The sequence below is a fragment of the Saccostrea cucullata genome, unplaced genomic scaffold (assembly GCF_032062105.1).
Source record: "Saccostrea cucullata isolate Sc308-1 unplaced genomic scaffold, CSIRO_AGI_Scuc_v1 ctg521, whole genome shotgun sequence".
NCBI lineage: Eukaryota > Metazoa > Mollusca > Bivalvia > Ostreida > Ostreidae > Saccostrea > Saccostrea cuccullata.
Genome location: NW_026920616.1, coordinates 29,022 through 46,847, shown reverse-complemented (window position 1 = coordinate 46,847; position 17,826 = coordinate 29,022). Strand labels below are relative to the sequence as shown.

Sequence of the window (17,826 nt, the reverse complement as noted above, 5' to 3'; positions counted from 1 at the left end):
CTGCCCCATTAAATAGAACTGGTGAATCTTACTGGTCATTTTATCCATCATTACATCCTCATTCATACCTTTAGCCTTTGAAATTTTTTTTTGTTTTTTTTTTTTTTGGGGGGGGGGGGGCTGATATGAGAGATAATCCATAAAAGAAATTTAAAAATATTAAGTATTGACAGTGATGACAGGATAATTAAACAAATGATTTAGATAGGAAATTAACACATATGGAATGTGATTTTCAATTTAAAAAAGACAAAGAGGATCCAGAAATATAAACCAGAGCAGTATGGAGTTTTAGATGTACAGCCAACTGATTTTTGCCAACTGCCACTTGTTAAAGCAATATATGAACTGCGGTTTTAATGTTAAAAATTTCTGTTGCAAAATTGTCATGGACTATATCAAGGACAGAGAAAAAGAACTGTAAACTTATGCTGTTCATATTTGTAATACAGCTGCAGTAAAACTATTTAGGATCTTTTAATGATGCAGAATTACATTAATGTCGTCCTGTACAATATTGTTTTTCTTAAACAATACTAAATATTTGATTATACAGATGATCTTTTTTTAAAAATGTATCCCATACAACATAATATTTGCATCCATCTCTTGGATGTTTTAACTTATGTCCCAGTAATTGAAGGTTGACACTTTTTAAATCGGAAAGAAATTCATCATTAAAATTCTTGAAGTCACGGTATTGAATTTCAGTGTGTTTTCCCTTACGCTGCATGCTGTTAGATCTGCGTGTTGCACAAACAGGGTAATGGTCAGACATAGCTATGGGTGGTACTTGGATTTCACAGATGAGGTCAGGTTGGGTAGTGTAGAAATGATCGGTAGCCCTTTTTCACAAAATTTCTTACGACTGAGATTAGAATATTCAAGTTTTTTTTTATACGCATCTAGATTAGAGTAAGTCGCAACAAATCTTATATTTCTTTTACATAGGAGAATGTTGTGAATTATTCTTTAGATTTAATAATTTTTTTCATTGAACAACGGAATTATAGAGTCATCAAATTTTAATCGTAGTCGTAAGAATTTTTGTGAAAAGGGCTACAGGGTTACATAATTTTCGCTCTGTCAATCCATCCAGATGTTTGTCTGCAAAAACTTTAACCTTGCTCATAACTTTTGATTTGACGGGGCTATGACTTTTATATCTCAGATACGTATTCCTTGTGACATGATATTTCTTTTGGTTTTAATTAAAGGTCAAAGTCAATGGGTCAGATATATTAAAACTTGAAATATATCCATATATTAAAACTTGAAATATATCCATATATTAAAACTTGAAATATATCCATCTTCCCAAGTCTCGAGTTTCTGATCCGCTCCGCTCCACATAAACATGGAGCGGAGCGGATCAGAAACTCTTGACTTGGGAAGATGCAATACAACATGCTTGTATACTTCCGTATGTAAGGCTCTTACTAGCCTAATTGCAGTTTAAAATTTTGACTGAGGGTAAGGGAAAAAGAAAGTACTTAAGTAGGCATAAGTAGATGATTGGTTTTCCCGAGAGAAAAAACTATTAGGGGGCCTAATAATTGCTCAAAATTTTATGAAAGACAAGGAGTAGAAAAGAATTTTGTAGAAAATGTCAGAGGAGAGGTCTGTAATCCTTTCATATCTATTTTTATTAAATTATCGGGAAAGTGTATTTGTTTTTCTTTTCACATGTGATTTGTCGAGTTTAAAGTTACATGCACTTGCAAGTCTTGCATTCAGTATCAAAGACAGACAATGATTGTACATGTATTTGAAGATATTGATTTAAGTGTAAATATTTTTTTTTAATATAATTAAAGGTATGCTCAGAAGGAAAAAAGTGGAAAAGTCCTCATTGTAAGAAACCAGAGTTATTATAGAAAAGACCTTTGTGAGAATGACGTACCAGATAAGTGCAAAAGATGTCATAAATTTCACATCAGGAAAGAAGAGGAGGATGGTGATTTGGATTCTGAGTGGATTATAAAAGAGGATGTTGACATTATGGAATTAGTCCACACATTTATAGCTTTAGGGTTTACAGACATACACGGTGGTACAAATCAGTTTGTGGAGACAAATAAATCAAAGAAGGAAATGATTGAATTACTGAAAGAAGGTGATCACGAATACGTTTACTAGTAACATTGACTGTATGACAATTTACGTGTACATGTACTACATTTACAAGTGAAACAATATAGGAGAATAATTATCAGGATTTAGGCAAAAGTCTTGATTTCCCTTGGTATAGAATGTTGTCAAAAATACTTCCCAGCCTGTTAATTATAAGATAGAGAGAGTAAATAGATCATCAATACAAAGACAAAAAACTGCCAAAAATTTTTTAAATGTGCAAAATATTACATATCCTCTATGTCGTCAAGCTAAAGATGGTACAATGTGTATATGCAAGATTAAAATAAGTGGAAACATTGTACTTTATAGTTTCTATGGAGGAAATTATTTTTCTACTCCCATCTTGTCATGGACACAGTTTAATACATGGTGCATTTCTATCCTTTTCTCTAGACTTATTAATTTGCTATATTTTTTTCCCTTTAAATATAGCTATTTGAAAGTAAATGTGGAAATTAGGTCATCTGTCCAATGACTTTTTTATATGCATTTTGATTCTCACATTTGCTTTAATAAGTTATATTCAGAAAATTTTAAATTCTTTAAGTTGCTCTTATTGTAAGATGACAATACTTGTGTTCATTCAGTTATTTTGTTCTTTTTATGATCATTTTGCTAAGAACTATTTTGTATTCTATAGTGGCCAAGGCTGACTTCAAAGATGACTACTGTTTCATCTGTGTAGTCTTATCCTATGGAAAAGATGGCGTGATTACTTGCGTAGACGACAGTCGGGATAGAAATTCGTGTCCTAAAACCCCCACTCCAAGTATGATGCTGCCAGTGTCTGAGCTCCAGGAGTGTCTCAAGGGAGACAAATGCCAAGGGCTTCTTATGAAGCCCAAAATATTCCTTTTACAGGTAATTTTTAAATAAACCTTGTTAGCTCACCTGAGCCAAAGGCTCAAGTGAGCTTTTCTGATCACAATTGTCTGTTGTCTGTCATTGTTTTTGTCGTTGTCATTGTAATCTTTTCACATTTTCATCTTCTTCTCAAGAACCATTTGGCCAATTTTAACAAAAATTGCCACAAAGCATCCTTGGGTGAAGGGGATTCAAGATTGTTCAAATGAAGGACAACATCCTTTCGCAAGGGGAGATAAATATGGATTATTGAAAAATTAATGGCATTCTTTTAAAAAATCTTTCTCTCAAGAACTACTGGGCCAAGAAAGATGAAACTCACATGGAAGCATCCTCAGGTAGATTCAAGTTTGTTCAAATCATGCCCCCCGGGGGTAGGATGGAGCCACAATGGACGGTCAAAGTTTTACATAGGAATGTACAGGGAAAATCTCTCAAGAACAGCAAAGCCGTGGATGGTCATATTTATATGGAAGTATCCTCAGGTGGTGTAGATTCAGGTTTGTTCAAATCATGACCCATGGGGGTAGGGTGGGACCCGATGAACGGTCAAAGTTTTACATAGGAATGTACAGGGAAAGTCTTTAAAAATCTTCTTCTCAAGACCATGATTGGTCATACTTACCAGTATATGGAAGCATCCTCAGGTTGTGTAGATTCAAGTTTGTGCAAATCATGATCTTCAGGGGTAAGGTGGGGCCACAATGGTTGATTATATTTTACATGAGAATATATAGGACAATTTTCAAAAAAAATCTGCTTCTCAAGAACAGCAAAGCCTTAATTGATCATATTTATGTGAAATCATCCTCAGGTGGTGTAAATTCAAGTTTCTTCAAATCATGACCCCGATGCCAAAACTTGACTGCATTCATTAAACTGAGAATTAATCCTATGAAGTTTGACTGTATTTATTCAACTGAGAATTATCTTTTCAGTTGGAGTCAGTTCCAGGAGATTATACAGATGACACAAAAGGTCATGCAGAACAACCTACTAAATTACTGAAAATTCCCAGAGAAGCAGATTTTCTCATCTACAACTGTGAGACAGATTATGGTACTTGTAGTTATAAGTCACCTACTTATTCACACCCTAACAACACAGATCAGAACAATTCTGTACAATACACCATTTACATATTTGTAGTTCTTCTGAGTCAAAGGCTTGAAGATCTACAACTAGGTCTATAAATGACATAAATGTAGCCTTTGAATGTCATAGTTCCATTAAGAAATAGTCTCTAATGTGAACATCGATCTGCTCCTAGATCTAAAAAAAATTGTATGCTCAGAAGTCTATTAGCTCCTAATGTCACATGCATTTTCTTCTGGTCCAAACTTAATTAAAATAAAATAATGCAACATCTTTTTAATTCCATTAATATTAAAATGTTATTGTTTAATTTCTAAAAGTTTTGATTTTAATAAAATAATCATTTGCTTTATTCTGATAAATATATCTTGTATTATATTAATTAAAGCAACCAGTATGCTTTTAAAAGTCCATCAATAAAAAGAAATTGCATACATTTAAAGTAAATTGACAGTCTCTGAATTTTTATTTAGTAATAGTATGTATTATACTAGTGTCCATTGTAAGTTAAAATAAAAATTTATAATTTCCAAAAAATCTATAATTTCAAAAAAATTTATAATTTCAAAAAAATTTATAATTTCTATAAAATTTATAATTTCTATAAACTTATTTCTCATACAGCCATCAAAGCATGGATCAAAGGCCTGAACAACTATGTCAAAGATAAAGAGGAGCCTTTGGAGATACAGAGGCTGCTAACCAGAATGAACAATCTGGTACGCAAGTACTACGAAGGGGAAGGCACAGGCAATAAGGAATTGCCATGTGTTACCTCCCTTCTGACCAAAGAGGTTTATCTGGGAAAAAGAATTCAGCAATAGAAGCTAGTGATGCAGTGCTTGGGAAAAGGAATCCAATAATAGAACTTCTACTTTGTAGATTGTTGGAGTATTTTCAGGAGATTTAAATTTTGTCGTTTTTAGTTTTTGTAAAAATGAATTTTCTACAAAAATTATGGATACAATATTTAATGTTTTATCTAGTTACAAGAAGTAATGTTTTTATGATATTATATAATAGTTATTTGTATTGGGTTTTGATTATTTTTCCTTTTTTTTAAGGTAGCCAATGTATAAACTTAACAATTTTTGCAATCTTTATCTCTAAAACATTCAAATAATTTGGATAATGGAAATTTGAAACGAAGTGTCCAAATTGTGAATGTGTAAGACACATTTTCTGTATTTGGTTTGGGGTTTCAGTCATTGTATCCCTTTCTGGACCTAACTTTTTTGATACCAAATTACAAGAAATTGCTAAGTTTTAATCAACAAATTATTTCATCAGTAAGGGTAGAACGTATCAATAGTTCTTTATCATTATTAATGTGCTCTGTTACATTGGTACATTAGTTACATTATTTTGCGATAGATGCTCAATCAGTGTTTTATACTTTATTTAACTGAAAGTTACAGTACCATTTACATGTATATATTAGTTGCTCATCACCTTTTTTGTCTCGATCATTTTTTTTTGTTTTGTTTGTTTGTTTGTTCATTTTTATTTAGGTACTTTCTAACAATTTCATATTTATATGTTATATAAAAACATCTTATGCAAGAGATTTCTTTTGAAAAATTTTAACAATAGTCTTCCTGAAAATGTGAGCAGAAATGAATTTCTAAGTGCCTTCATTTTAGACATCATGCTCTGTTACAACAGGAATTATTCACAGGCACCGTGATCTATGTGATAACTATAGGCATTCGTACAGTGTATCAATTAACGGTTGCTCAAATTCATCAAAGAAGTATGTGATAATTAAGGATCACGATGTTATATTGCAGATCAACATGATCAATGATAAAAATGTAAGATAGTGATCAACTATATACCAGGGAGATGTAGTTTAACTATGCAACAAAGTTTTCACCTTGAATTTATAGCAAACAGGTGTTTTGAAAAATATTTTGATTATATATTAGATATATTTACAAATCACTATATGCAAAATTACATTCTTTAGTCATTGAAATAAGTATTTTCAGATGTATATGTACAAATTTGATTTACAATAATTACAATAAATGTTGTATTAATGATGACAAGTCATATTTTTCTTATTTCTGAGCATCTGATCCCCATCAACAGGTACTCATCTGCCCCATTAAATGGAACTGGTGAATCTTATTGGTCATTTTATCCACCATTAACGGCTCGGACATTAATTCCCATAGCCTTTGAAATGTTTTTTTAAGGGTGGGTGGGTGGTATGGCAGATAATCCAGAAAGGAAATTTAAAAATGTTTAGTATTGACAGTGATGACAGGATAATTAAACAAATGATTTAGATAGGAAATTAACACATATGGAAAGTGATTTTCAATTAAAAAAAGACCAAGAGGATCCAGAAATTGATATTGAAGAATATAAACCAGAGCAGTATGGAGTTTTAGATGTACAGCCAACTGATTTTTGCCAACTGCCACTGGTTACAGTAATATATGAACTGCGATTTTAATGTCAAAATTTTCTGTTGCCAAATTGTCATTGTCTATTTCAAGGACAGAGAAAAGAGAACATTTATAAACTTCTGTTGTTCAGATTTGTAATACAGCTTTAAAGCGGCAATACGGCTGCAAATCATGTGCCTTTTCATTCAAATTTACCCAATATATCATACAGGAATAAGGTAAAAAGTTGAATTAAGCATTTGAGAAAAATCAATATTCACTCCTCATACAAAATTAACGTAATTAGAATCTGCCGGAAAATCAAGGGTCGTACAACTCAGATCTGTTTACTTGTACCACGTGAATTCTGAAATGGCACGTGCATACAATGTAGGGTTTGCAATTATAATGGAATATTAGGTAAAATCAATTTTGAGAATCAAAATATCTTAACTCTCCTGTAAATTGATAATACTTAAGGTATTCAATGTATAACGAAGGGATTTTGACTGATTTTAAATAATTTTAAACTAGTTAAAAGCACACAGCTATAAAAGTGAAATAAACCAAATTCACAAGACTTATAACATCATCTTTACAGTTTTTGAAATTAATTTTTGATTTCACAAAATTTCTGCGGTAAATAATTTATTTTATTTTATATTTTAATATAGAGGGAATTTATGCATATTTTCACCAAGAGATTTCTTTGAAATTCAAATTACTTTTTACAATATCTTATAAAAACATGCACTGCCCATAGACTTCAATGTAAAATTCAAAGTGATATTAATTGGACAATAATCAAAATTTTGTAAATTCCTTTGGTGGAGCATTTTCATTTGATAATATCTTCAAATTGCTACCATGATTAAAAATATTGGACCGTTCATTTATTAGGTACAAAATATGGTCGTTATACATTGAATACCTTAACATATTAGTCTGCATTCAGACGAATTTAACATGATTAAGTACAAATGTTGACGTTTTGTGTATTGGGGTGCAGGAAATCATACGCCATCGCGGCAAAATGTCAAACATAATACCTTTCTGTAGTTCCAATACAATTTGCACTTCAAATGGCAATAAATTTTATATGTCATAAGTGCATTTTAACGTTGAGTTTACACTGAATTTTTTTCTTTGAAAGCTATGGAGAAACGAGAAATGATAGCATGTATCAACAAACCTGTAGGGTAGAACCTTCGCGAGCCCCATGGGAATGTCGTCGAAATCCCAATTCTTCTTTATCCAATGATTATATTAGAGCTGGTTGCAATAGACCTAACGGATTGCACTATTTGTGACGTGCTGACGCTTTGCTTGTCGAGAAGTTTAAATACTACGTCACATTCTCACCACATCAAAGGACGTAACCGAGATCGAGTCTCTCCCACTTTAAAGTCGGTCAGCTGCAACATACAGCGTGTTTGTTGGGTTCAAAAAATGGAGTAGACAGTCCCGATGTTGATTTATTGAGTATTACCTGCACAGTTAAATGTCTTTAAAACTTGAATTAACCAATTAAAATATTTTATGGTTTTTTTCCTAGTCCATTTCGAATATTTAAATTGGTCAATTATTTTATTCTATTGTAAAATTTATCTTTTTCATATTTGCGTACATGTATAGTACACGATTCATTGTTCAATAGATTTATTAGTTTCGCGTATCACTCCAAGTCATGCACTCTGAGATTGTTGCCATTTACTAGAGAGTAGTACAAAATACTGCTGAAAAATAGAGCCCCCTCTCTATGCATATACTTGTATTCGAGAGAAATGGTACAGAGGGAAACTGGGGGAGACGTGACGTGTGCATTAACATTAAAATTTTATCGATTGATGTTCAATTTATTTTTAATAATATAGAAACCATATATAGTTCTTTGTATGTATAGTACTCAGTATAATTAATACCGAACGACAGAATATAAAGCCTTAATCTAAATAAACATACACTTCCTGATTCCTAGAGAGGGGTCTGGTAGATTTTGGAAATAAATAGGCTGTTTAAAAAAACTATCCTCGACCAGCAAGAAAATAAATAATCTGACCTTGACTAATTCTTTTAACCCCCACCCCACCCCCACCGGAAAAAGAGATTCTCTTTTTCTTTAGTCAAACTTTTTTCAGATAAAAAAAAGAAAATGTTATCCGTCCCTGACTTACATTATGATATGAAAATGAATAACCTGAAGCGGAAATTTCACCAGCCCCCTCCTGAGCGTCCCTTTACTTACACAGTGTATGTATTCATTTTCTAAAGGTGTACGTATTTATTATATAGACAGCTGCTGTAACAAGGAGCAATCTTCTCTAGTTCCTTTTTTCTTTCACTTGAATGTGTTAATGCAAAATAAATATAAAAAATAATTTCATTACAAGTATGAATTCTTGATAAATATTTTGGAAGCTATTTTCTCTAAGCGTCGTATTAGATTAAGTATGGCGCATTAGATCTGGGAAAAAATGAATTGATTCGCGTAATTATTAAATATTGTCTTAAGTATGTGATAAAGTTGTCCCACAGTCGCACCTGTTTCTTTTCTAAACCCACTCCCCCATATATGAAGGATGTTGATGTTTGCAAAATCTCTGCGTACGTAGTGCTCGGCATTGTGTTCCCTGTTACGGATATAAATGTACTTACAATGTACTGCAATCTTAGTTTTATAAAGGATTGCGAAAATGTGTTTTGGAGTTCTCTTAAAAGTAATGCACATTTTTTTTAAATTCTACAGTAGTATGTTGTATATGAGCAATCAGAATGGGTTTGATGTTTGCTTACGGATAATTAAAATTAAGATCAAGAGCCAAATTTATGAAAAATCAGAAACATCAATGATACAATATAGCGAAATATATGTATGCAGCGTTTCCTGGAGAGAGAGAGAGAGAGAGAGAGAGAGAAAAATACTAGTAGAGAGCGAGAGAAACTATCATACGTGTGTATTTTTTTTCTAAGCAAAAATATGCACAAGTTTTAATTCATTTAGTATTTTGACATAATTTATGCTCTTTTTCAGCTGTTTAATAAGATTTGTGCAGGAAATATTCGATAAAAGGAAGACTGGATTGTCTGTCCGCTTTTGTATGTGTATTGCAGCTGACCGACTTTAGCGTGGGAGAGAAGCGATCGCGGTTACTTCCTTTGACGTGGTGACAATGTGACGTAGTATTTAAACTTCTCGACAAGCAAAGCATGAGCACGTCACAAACAGTGTAATCCTTTAGGTCTATTGCAACCTGCTCTAATCTCCCAACTAAATTTTTGTCAGGAAAGTTGTTTTTTAATTTCAAGCCATATTTTTGGTTTTGTTTTTCGTTTTGGTCGACTTTGTCAATGTAGCAGGCATACCGGGCTTCCCTCTCTTACCATGCTGTTTTTGTTTATGAAAACTATACGCATGCGTGTATAGCATGGAATGTGGAACCTCGAACACGTTGCGATGTATATATTTATGTACCATAAATAATTATTAATTTTAATGAAATAATCAGAATTATTTACTTATAAAATTTGTAATTTTCTGAAAGTGTATACATTTATGAGTATGAAAAAAAATTCCAAATCCTATAGGAAAATTTTAACAAGTCTGTTTTTGAAGAGATGCGTGATATTGCCACTTTAATAGAACTTTTTACAAGCTCATAATGATGCAAAATTACGTTATTGTTGTCCTATACAATACTGTTTTCTTAAATAGTACTAAATATTTAATTGTACAGAGGTCTTTCTTGTGAAAAAAATGCATTCCAAAGAACATAATATTTCCATCAATCTCTCGAATGTTTTTATGTCCCTGTAATTGAAGATTGAAGGGAATATAATTTTTGCCCTGTCCATCCAGCTGTCAGTCTGTTTGTCTGCAAAAACTTTCAGATTTATTCCTTGTACATGTGACAAGATTTTTCTTTTGGTTTTAATAGCCATTCTCTGTAACCACTTAAACTTCGTTGCCACGCATGGTCACCGATTTTGATGAAACTTCACCCATGCTTAGTACTTGACACCAGAAACAAATATCAAACAAATTTCGTTGCTATGTGTCTCGGTTGCTATGGCAGAGCCGGAAAAGTTTGAAAAATCAAGATTTTCAGCCACTTTAAATCTTTACTGTCGCTTAATAAAAAACAGAAAAAGCAAACAAACCATTTTCACAAAAACATGACACCTTGATGTCACTTATACTGTAAAGAAACTATTTAGAATATATCTCTAAGTAAGTGGTAACCAAGGGCACATTTGGAATACATTTGAAATGCTGAAATATGCTGAAAAAAACTCCGTATTCACTAATGGGAGGTGTTACATGCTCAAACTCAATCAACGACTAAAGAAAAACAATGAAAATGTTTGACCTTAAGTATATAAGTATAAGCAATATTATTCTATAAATAACTTTTATGGTTGCCATGGTAACACAGTGAAACCATGCAAAACCAGTAACTAAGATTGGGTTAATGCTACTGTCTTGAGGAAAAACATGAAAATTCAAGACTGGCAAATATGCATCCTTAGGACCTTGCAACACCAAAACCATAAGAAAAATTGGGTATAATTGCTACTTTGCAGTGTTACCATGGATCCAAAGTACCAGTGCTTAAAAGTGAATTGTTTTTCGCTGCATTAAGAATTAAATTGCCATTTAATCAAGAAGCAAATTAAAGGACTCAGCTTGAATAGTACTTATCAGTTAGAACTGAAGTTGAATATCATATATTGATAAAATTTGATGAAGAAAACAACACTGTTGCTATGGTTACCAAGAAGGGAAAATGTTCGATTTTGTGAACTTTATATCAATATTAAACCCTGTGTGCCAACTTCTTGCATCCACTTGGAGATTGGATGATAGTCAAAATTAAAGGTCAAGTTAGCTGTTAATAAATATCAATCATAAAAGTTTTGGGAATCTACATTTAAGGGTACGTATCCAAGGAAAGAAAATATTTTTCAGGTTTTTAAGCATATATTTTCTGCTTATTTCCATAGCAACGTTCTATTTAAAGAATATAGTCTGAATTTTTTCAAATGGGAAAACTTGGAGCACACCAACATCTTTGAAAATTGATCATTAGTTATGAAGAAATGTGCTTTTTTAAAAGATAGGATCAGATTTAAACATACAGAGTGTTACTTTGAAGGCTCTCTGTGGTATAAAAACCTTGGCAACCATTGCCAACTAAAATGAAATATCATATTTTGTTCTTGGTATATGTTTCAAGGCTCTTTTTTCTATTATTTGGTCACATTTTATCCTATTATTGCTTTTTTTATTTTTACGTATATGACTACTCATATAAAGAAAATGGAATAAAAGTGGGGTTCTGTGATGTACCTACATAGGTTCCCGTTTCAAGCTTAAATTTTGTGATTTTTTTCAAGGATTTACATGATTTATTTGATATATTTGCCAAATATGATGATAGAATTCATTACAGTTAATTCAATATATATTTCAGGACAAGCATAGAACATTTGACTAAATAAAATTTCTTTGTGAACAATCTGCATGTAAAAAATACGATGGCCGATATGAGCCGCATCAAATTACAAGTAAGAGTAGTTCTATGATGTACGCAGAATTATTTGACTTCAGTAGTATTAATTACCTGCATCATTTTGTACATGTACACTTTGTCAATGGCAAAACGCATGTAGTTGTAATAGTAATTTGTACATGTACAAATCTTGAGACAAAATACACTTGAGACTACTTAACATTCCTTAGATTTATTGGGAAGATTATCTGTAAACTTAGAAGGGACAAAATCAAAAACATGTGTTATCTGTTTTTTCTTCTATTTTCTCCTGTTAATTTCCCCCATTTTAGTTGTTTAATAAATGTTTTGCACCTTACTTCAATTGATCAAAAAAATAAAGCGATATTGTTTTTTTGTCTTTGATCTCAAAATTTAATTTTTTTATCATAGAATATTTTGCTTCTATTTAGATTTCTCTGGAATTTTTTTTAACCTCTCATGATAACAAAATCTTAACCTCCTTCGTAGTCCCAAAATACTGGTTACAGATTCCAGAAACAATGGAGCTGCATCTTTATTATTTTTTCCAGCCAGATGAAAATCTGTCACTTGATTGAACTATCGAGGAAACATTCTGTAATTTCTGTAATTTGGGACGGAGACTAAACAAAAACATGTGTTTTTTTTTTTATTTTTTTTTTAGGAATGAGTGTGGGTAAATACATGTTAATGCTGTATTCCAATTCTTTTAATGATATTTAAAACAGCAGGATTGATTTTGATTTTACAAACATTGTCAGTGATCTTATCTGTCAGGGTTTTCCATCATTGAAGGCATAATTTGTGAGAGTCTTTTTTCAGAATCCATCGTAAATCAGCTACATCTTTATGTAAAACGTTATGTATTTCCTGATTCGATTTTTTTTTTACTCGTACCAATGAAAAAAAAATATAATGAAGAAAAAGTAATATGGAAACAGGGCAAAGCATAGAATGAAAAATAAACACATTTTTTACGCAGATCATCAAGCGACAGATTTTCATCTGACGGGTAAAGAAATAATAAAGATGCAGCTCCGTTGTTTCTGGAATCTTTAACCGGTATTTTGGGGCCTACGAATGAAGGTTTTTTGTTGTGAAAGTTAGAATTTACAAAACCAAGAGGAAACTAAATAAAAAAGACACTTACAAAATATTCTATGATGAAAAAATTTAAATTTTGAGATCAAAGACCAAAAAAAAATATTGTTGCATTTTGTGATCAATTGATGTAAGGTAAACAATATTAATTTCAGGCGCGGACCCAGGAATTGAAGTTAAAGGGGGCGTCAAAAATAGGCAGGGGGTCTGGGTCCAGTGGGTACAGGGCAAAGCCCTGTTGGGGGCCCAGGGGGCGAAGCCTCCGGAAGCTCCTGGATTCTAGAGATTTTGTATGGTAAAAAAGAGGTCTACAAAGTAGACATATTTACATTTTCTACACGAAACTTTGATTTACGCTAACTTTGATAACTTTAGGGGGCGGGTGCGCCCCCCTTAAATCCGCCACATGACAACTAAAAATGAAAGGAACAGGAGAAAATAGAAGAAAAATCAGATAACACATGTTTTTGATTTTGTCCCTTCTAAGTTTACAGATAATCTTCCCAATAAATCTAAGGAATGTTAAGTAGTCTCAAGTGTATTTTGTCTCAAGATTTGTACATGTACAAATTACTATTACTACTACATGCGTTTTGCCATTGACAAAGTGTACATGTACAAAATGATACAGGTAATACTACTAAAGTCAAATAATTCTGCGTACATAATAGCACTACTCTTACTTGTAATTTGACGGCTCATATCGGCCATCGTAAAAAAAGGAATCCAAACTTAACAATACTGAATACTTCGAAAATCGAAAAAAAATGATATTTTTCTTCTAAAAAACACGCCACAAAATTTAGTTCCTCACTAAATGTTTTTTGGTATGGAATTTAATCATTGGGTCTGCATTAAATTATAGTTTAATTAGCATTATAGAATTAACATTTATCGTAAGAGCTAAATTATTATGAAGAAATTTTTAAATACACTGAAAATTTAAGTTAGTCACCATGACCTAAAAAAATAATCAGATTGATTGTCCCCCAGATGAGGGTGCAGTTAGTCAATTAGACGATGTGTTGAGCTCATTTTGACGACTCGAGAAAAATCATACTGACTAACTCGATAGTCTACCTTGACTAATTGAAAGTCACCATGAGTACACTATAACGATTTTATTTGACTGTATTCTTGTCATAATGATAGATTCCGATATTCAAAGTAATTATCATTTCATATCAAAATGACTGTCAATTAGTTATATTTCTAGGCATTTTGACGATATTGGAAATCATGATGACGATGCGCGTCAAATCATTTTGATTATCACGCATCAATGCCCTTCAGATACAAAATATAACAATTATACAACTAAAATTTGAACTATTTATTATAAAATTTCATAAATATGGTTATTTCATGCACCAAATAAACACAAATAATAAACTGATCATCTTAAAAAACATAAGATTTGGATAAAGACATTGTAAAAATTTAAAAGAGACAGACACCTACATACCGGTATAAAGCATACATAGATATTTATACATTTTCAAGCAAATTAGTTTTACTGTTTGTAAATGATTTCTAATCAATCAAAGAAATAACTTCAGGAAACAGTCTCTCGTTGCACCCTTCCAGTTGTTGCTTTGTTTTCCTACCTCAGAGGAATATATTTACTGGTTGTTTTCTTCTTTGATCATTACAAATTCTTTTTCATAGGTCCTGCAATGAAGAATAGTCTTTATAATTTACTTAATTTACGTATTTAAGTTGCTTGATGGCAAAAGTAAAGTATATGAAAACAAAATTTATTTATACTGAAAGGAAATCAAGATATAAATTTAGTTAAATACTAGTAGCTATTTATGTAGTATTAAGAAGAAAATAACGGGTACCTTTAGTCGTTTAATACATACAATTAAAATGACTGAAAAATTACGTTTACCTTAGCAAACATGGCACAAGTGAATGAAATCATCATCAGTTCTGTTTTCTTCTTGTTTGGCTGTTTTCGTCAGAAATGGGTTAACTACAAACCATTGTGATTTTATTTTAAATGCCTTTAACATATACATGTATTATAAATAAAAAAATGGAATACGAATAATATTTGGTGAAGCAGGCCAGTATAGTACTGAGTGGAGAGTTAGTACATGTACATAAGGGACTAGTCGATTTGTATTTTCTTTTATAAAAAATAACAAGTTCTATGTAAATCACCATTATACTGAAAATATAAGCTATCAGTACGTGTAATCCTACCTTATTTCTTCTATTCATGGTAACATCTTCGTGTACCTAATGTGGTTTTCATCTTGTCTAAATATTCGTAACAATGCATTGTATTTTGATTTGTTTGTCCATTCAGTGAGTCCATGCCATACTGTGAGTTGTAAAAGAATAATACCTATGTAATAATCGTTGAATTTTAGACCAAGTTCGATTTGAGCTGTTTGCATTAATTGAATATGCAAAAATCTGCTTGAACACAATCAACCCACATCCTAACCTACATGTATCATAATAATGTAAAATACAACAATTATTGAGGAAAAATATCGAGTACTTTGTTTATTACAACATTATTTCTCTGTAGAACATTTTTTGAATAAGTTTTTTATAGAATTATTTGTCTAAAACAAGAAAACAACAAAACATGACTTACCATCACTTCGTGTTTTCCTGGGAGGAAAATGGCGACCGACGCTATTGTTTCTTCCCGCCAATAAATATAAACAAAATGACCAGTCACAAGTCCAAGTTGACCAGAGACTGGTAATGTTGAGGAAACAGATAATCAAATTATGTATTGACTAACTGAACGGAAGAAAATGACTTCAAATCTGGTCAACGTGACAAATTTATGTTTTCAGTGTAGGGACCAAGACGTGCAGAAATCTGCTGAAAAACTGAGATGCGAACCTCCTTAACAGAAAAACATAAAATTTTAAAAAAGTAATTAGTTTTTAACATATCATGAATAACAATAAACACTGCTTTCTGAGAAAGTTTGTTCGTTTATAAGAAAAATCAATAAGATATGCTCTTCGGCCCAAAATTCCCATACTTCACATTTATAGCAACACACTCATTTTTTTGTTTAGTTTTTTTTATTCACGCATGCCTTATAGATTTAAAATCAAAAATATTTCTTTTTGTAATCTCTGTATATACTGTAGTTAAATGGTGAAGAGATTCATAATTGATTGACTGTTTGAAATTGAATTTGTTAACACCTCTTACAAGGTTTGTCTTTTTGGACAGAGAGCAGGGTCATATATCTAGCTTAGTTTAGATGTTGTTATTATACTAGTATTACCTACATTGTAGCTAGTATTTAGCATTTCTAGGCGATTCTCTGTGTGAAGTTTGGATAACTGCACCTAAAAACGATGTAGTCTGGATCTTTTATGGTCGCTTTTGATGCTTTTAAATCTTTAACCTAATTTCACATTTGTATACGTACTAGAGAAGTCTGTCAATTTGGCACCATTTAAATGTTATAAATAATTTTAAACTGCAATACAAAAGGCTTGTACCGTCAAGGGTAAGGGAAAAAGAAAATAGGCCTAGGTAGAATTAACTTAAATGGTTTTCCCGAAAAATCTATTAATCATTTGCTCAGGGTTTTCTGAAAGGGCTTGGTGTAAAATGCGGAGGATGGAGACTCCACAAAACTCCAAAATGGAGGGTCAGAGAGTGCAAGGGGTGGAGCCTCTTGTGTTAGATGATGCAGGAGGTGGAGCAAAGTGCTTGTCGTAAATTTAGCACGTGCTTATTAGATCTGTCATCTCATTTTCTGATACTCCGTGAGAATGTGTTAGAGTGTTACATTACCCAAACAATTAAAAAAAATAATTTCATTGAAGTTGAGTGAATGAAACTCAGTTATATCTCCCAACCTGATTTTGTGATAACCATTTGACAGTATCTGATGACATTTGTTTATAAAGTCCATAAAATAAAAAATGAGAAACAAAGAAACAGGAAACGGTAATAAAAAAAAATAATGAACACCACATTTCAACGAGGGGAACAGCTTTGCTGATTATTTAATTTTTAACGATAACAGAGACTGACGGAAACAGAATAGCATCAAAATTATTATCTTTTGGTGATATTATATACAGATATATATAAATAGACTGATATGTATATAAAGGTGTCAAGGAATATCGGCCTCATTACAAAACACCTATTACCATCTGAAATCTGATTGCTGTCGAAGACACTGTCCGATGTTGGAAATGTGCCGTGATGTCATTATTCACTCAGAAATATTATCCCATTTTAGAAAAATTAAAAAACAATCAGTAAATGAACTGATTGTTTTATTAGAGAACTCTGGCCGTGAACTGTTTTTATTTTATTTTATTTTTTTGCTCTAAAAAGAATGAGAAACAAGCATCATGATAAAGAGACAACAAAATGAGAATCGAAACGACCTACAGATATGAGAAACAAATGAGGGGCATGCAGCCCGTGCTTGTGATTTAAATTTTGTTTTGCGATATCACAGATGCTAAGTGCAATTGAAACTGTCTGATTCACACTGCTATCTCGCAGTAACCCATGAGGTCTTGACAGATTTTATTAGTATAGGTATCAAATATCTGAAGGGCCAAATGTTAAAATTGCTAAGGGCTAGATTACCTAAACTTCTAGGGAAAGATGACAAAAAATTGTCCCCTCATTTGTTGTTGATATAATTGAAAGTCATGTTATCTTTTTTTTGTGCTAAATTTCATTTTCAG

General features: G+C 31.9%; 1 protein-coding gene and 1 long non-coding RNA gene across 2 annotated transcripts; one reads left to right on the top strand and one right to left on the bottom strand.

Annotated features, from left to right (window-relative positions):
- Positions 1–1,532: 1,532 nt before the first annotated feature.
- On the top strand, positions 1,533–5,665 carry LOC134254306 (caspase-3-like). The gene is made up of 5 exons (XM_062736834.1): positions 1,533–1,620; positions 1,818–2,116; positions 2,777–2,997; positions 3,939–4,059; positions 4,720–5,665. Exons 1-5 carry the CDS (start codon positions 1,607–1,609, stop codon positions 4,917–4,919), a joined length of 855 nt encoding a protein of 284 aa, XP_062592818.1. The 5' UTR covers positions 1,533–1,606; the 3' UTR covers positions 4,920–5,665.
- A 9,031-nt stretch (positions 5,666–14,696) lies between these two features.
- Positions 14,697–15,391, bottom strand: LOC134254247 (uncharacterized). The gene is made up of 3 exons (XR_009989281.1): positions 15,335–15,391; positions 15,012–15,101; positions 14,697–14,794 (listed from the first exon to the last, which is right to left on the bottom strand). It is a non-coding gene; the product is annotated as an uncharacterized LOC134254247 (long non-coding RNA).
- Positions 15,392–17,826: the final 2,435 nt, after the last annotated feature.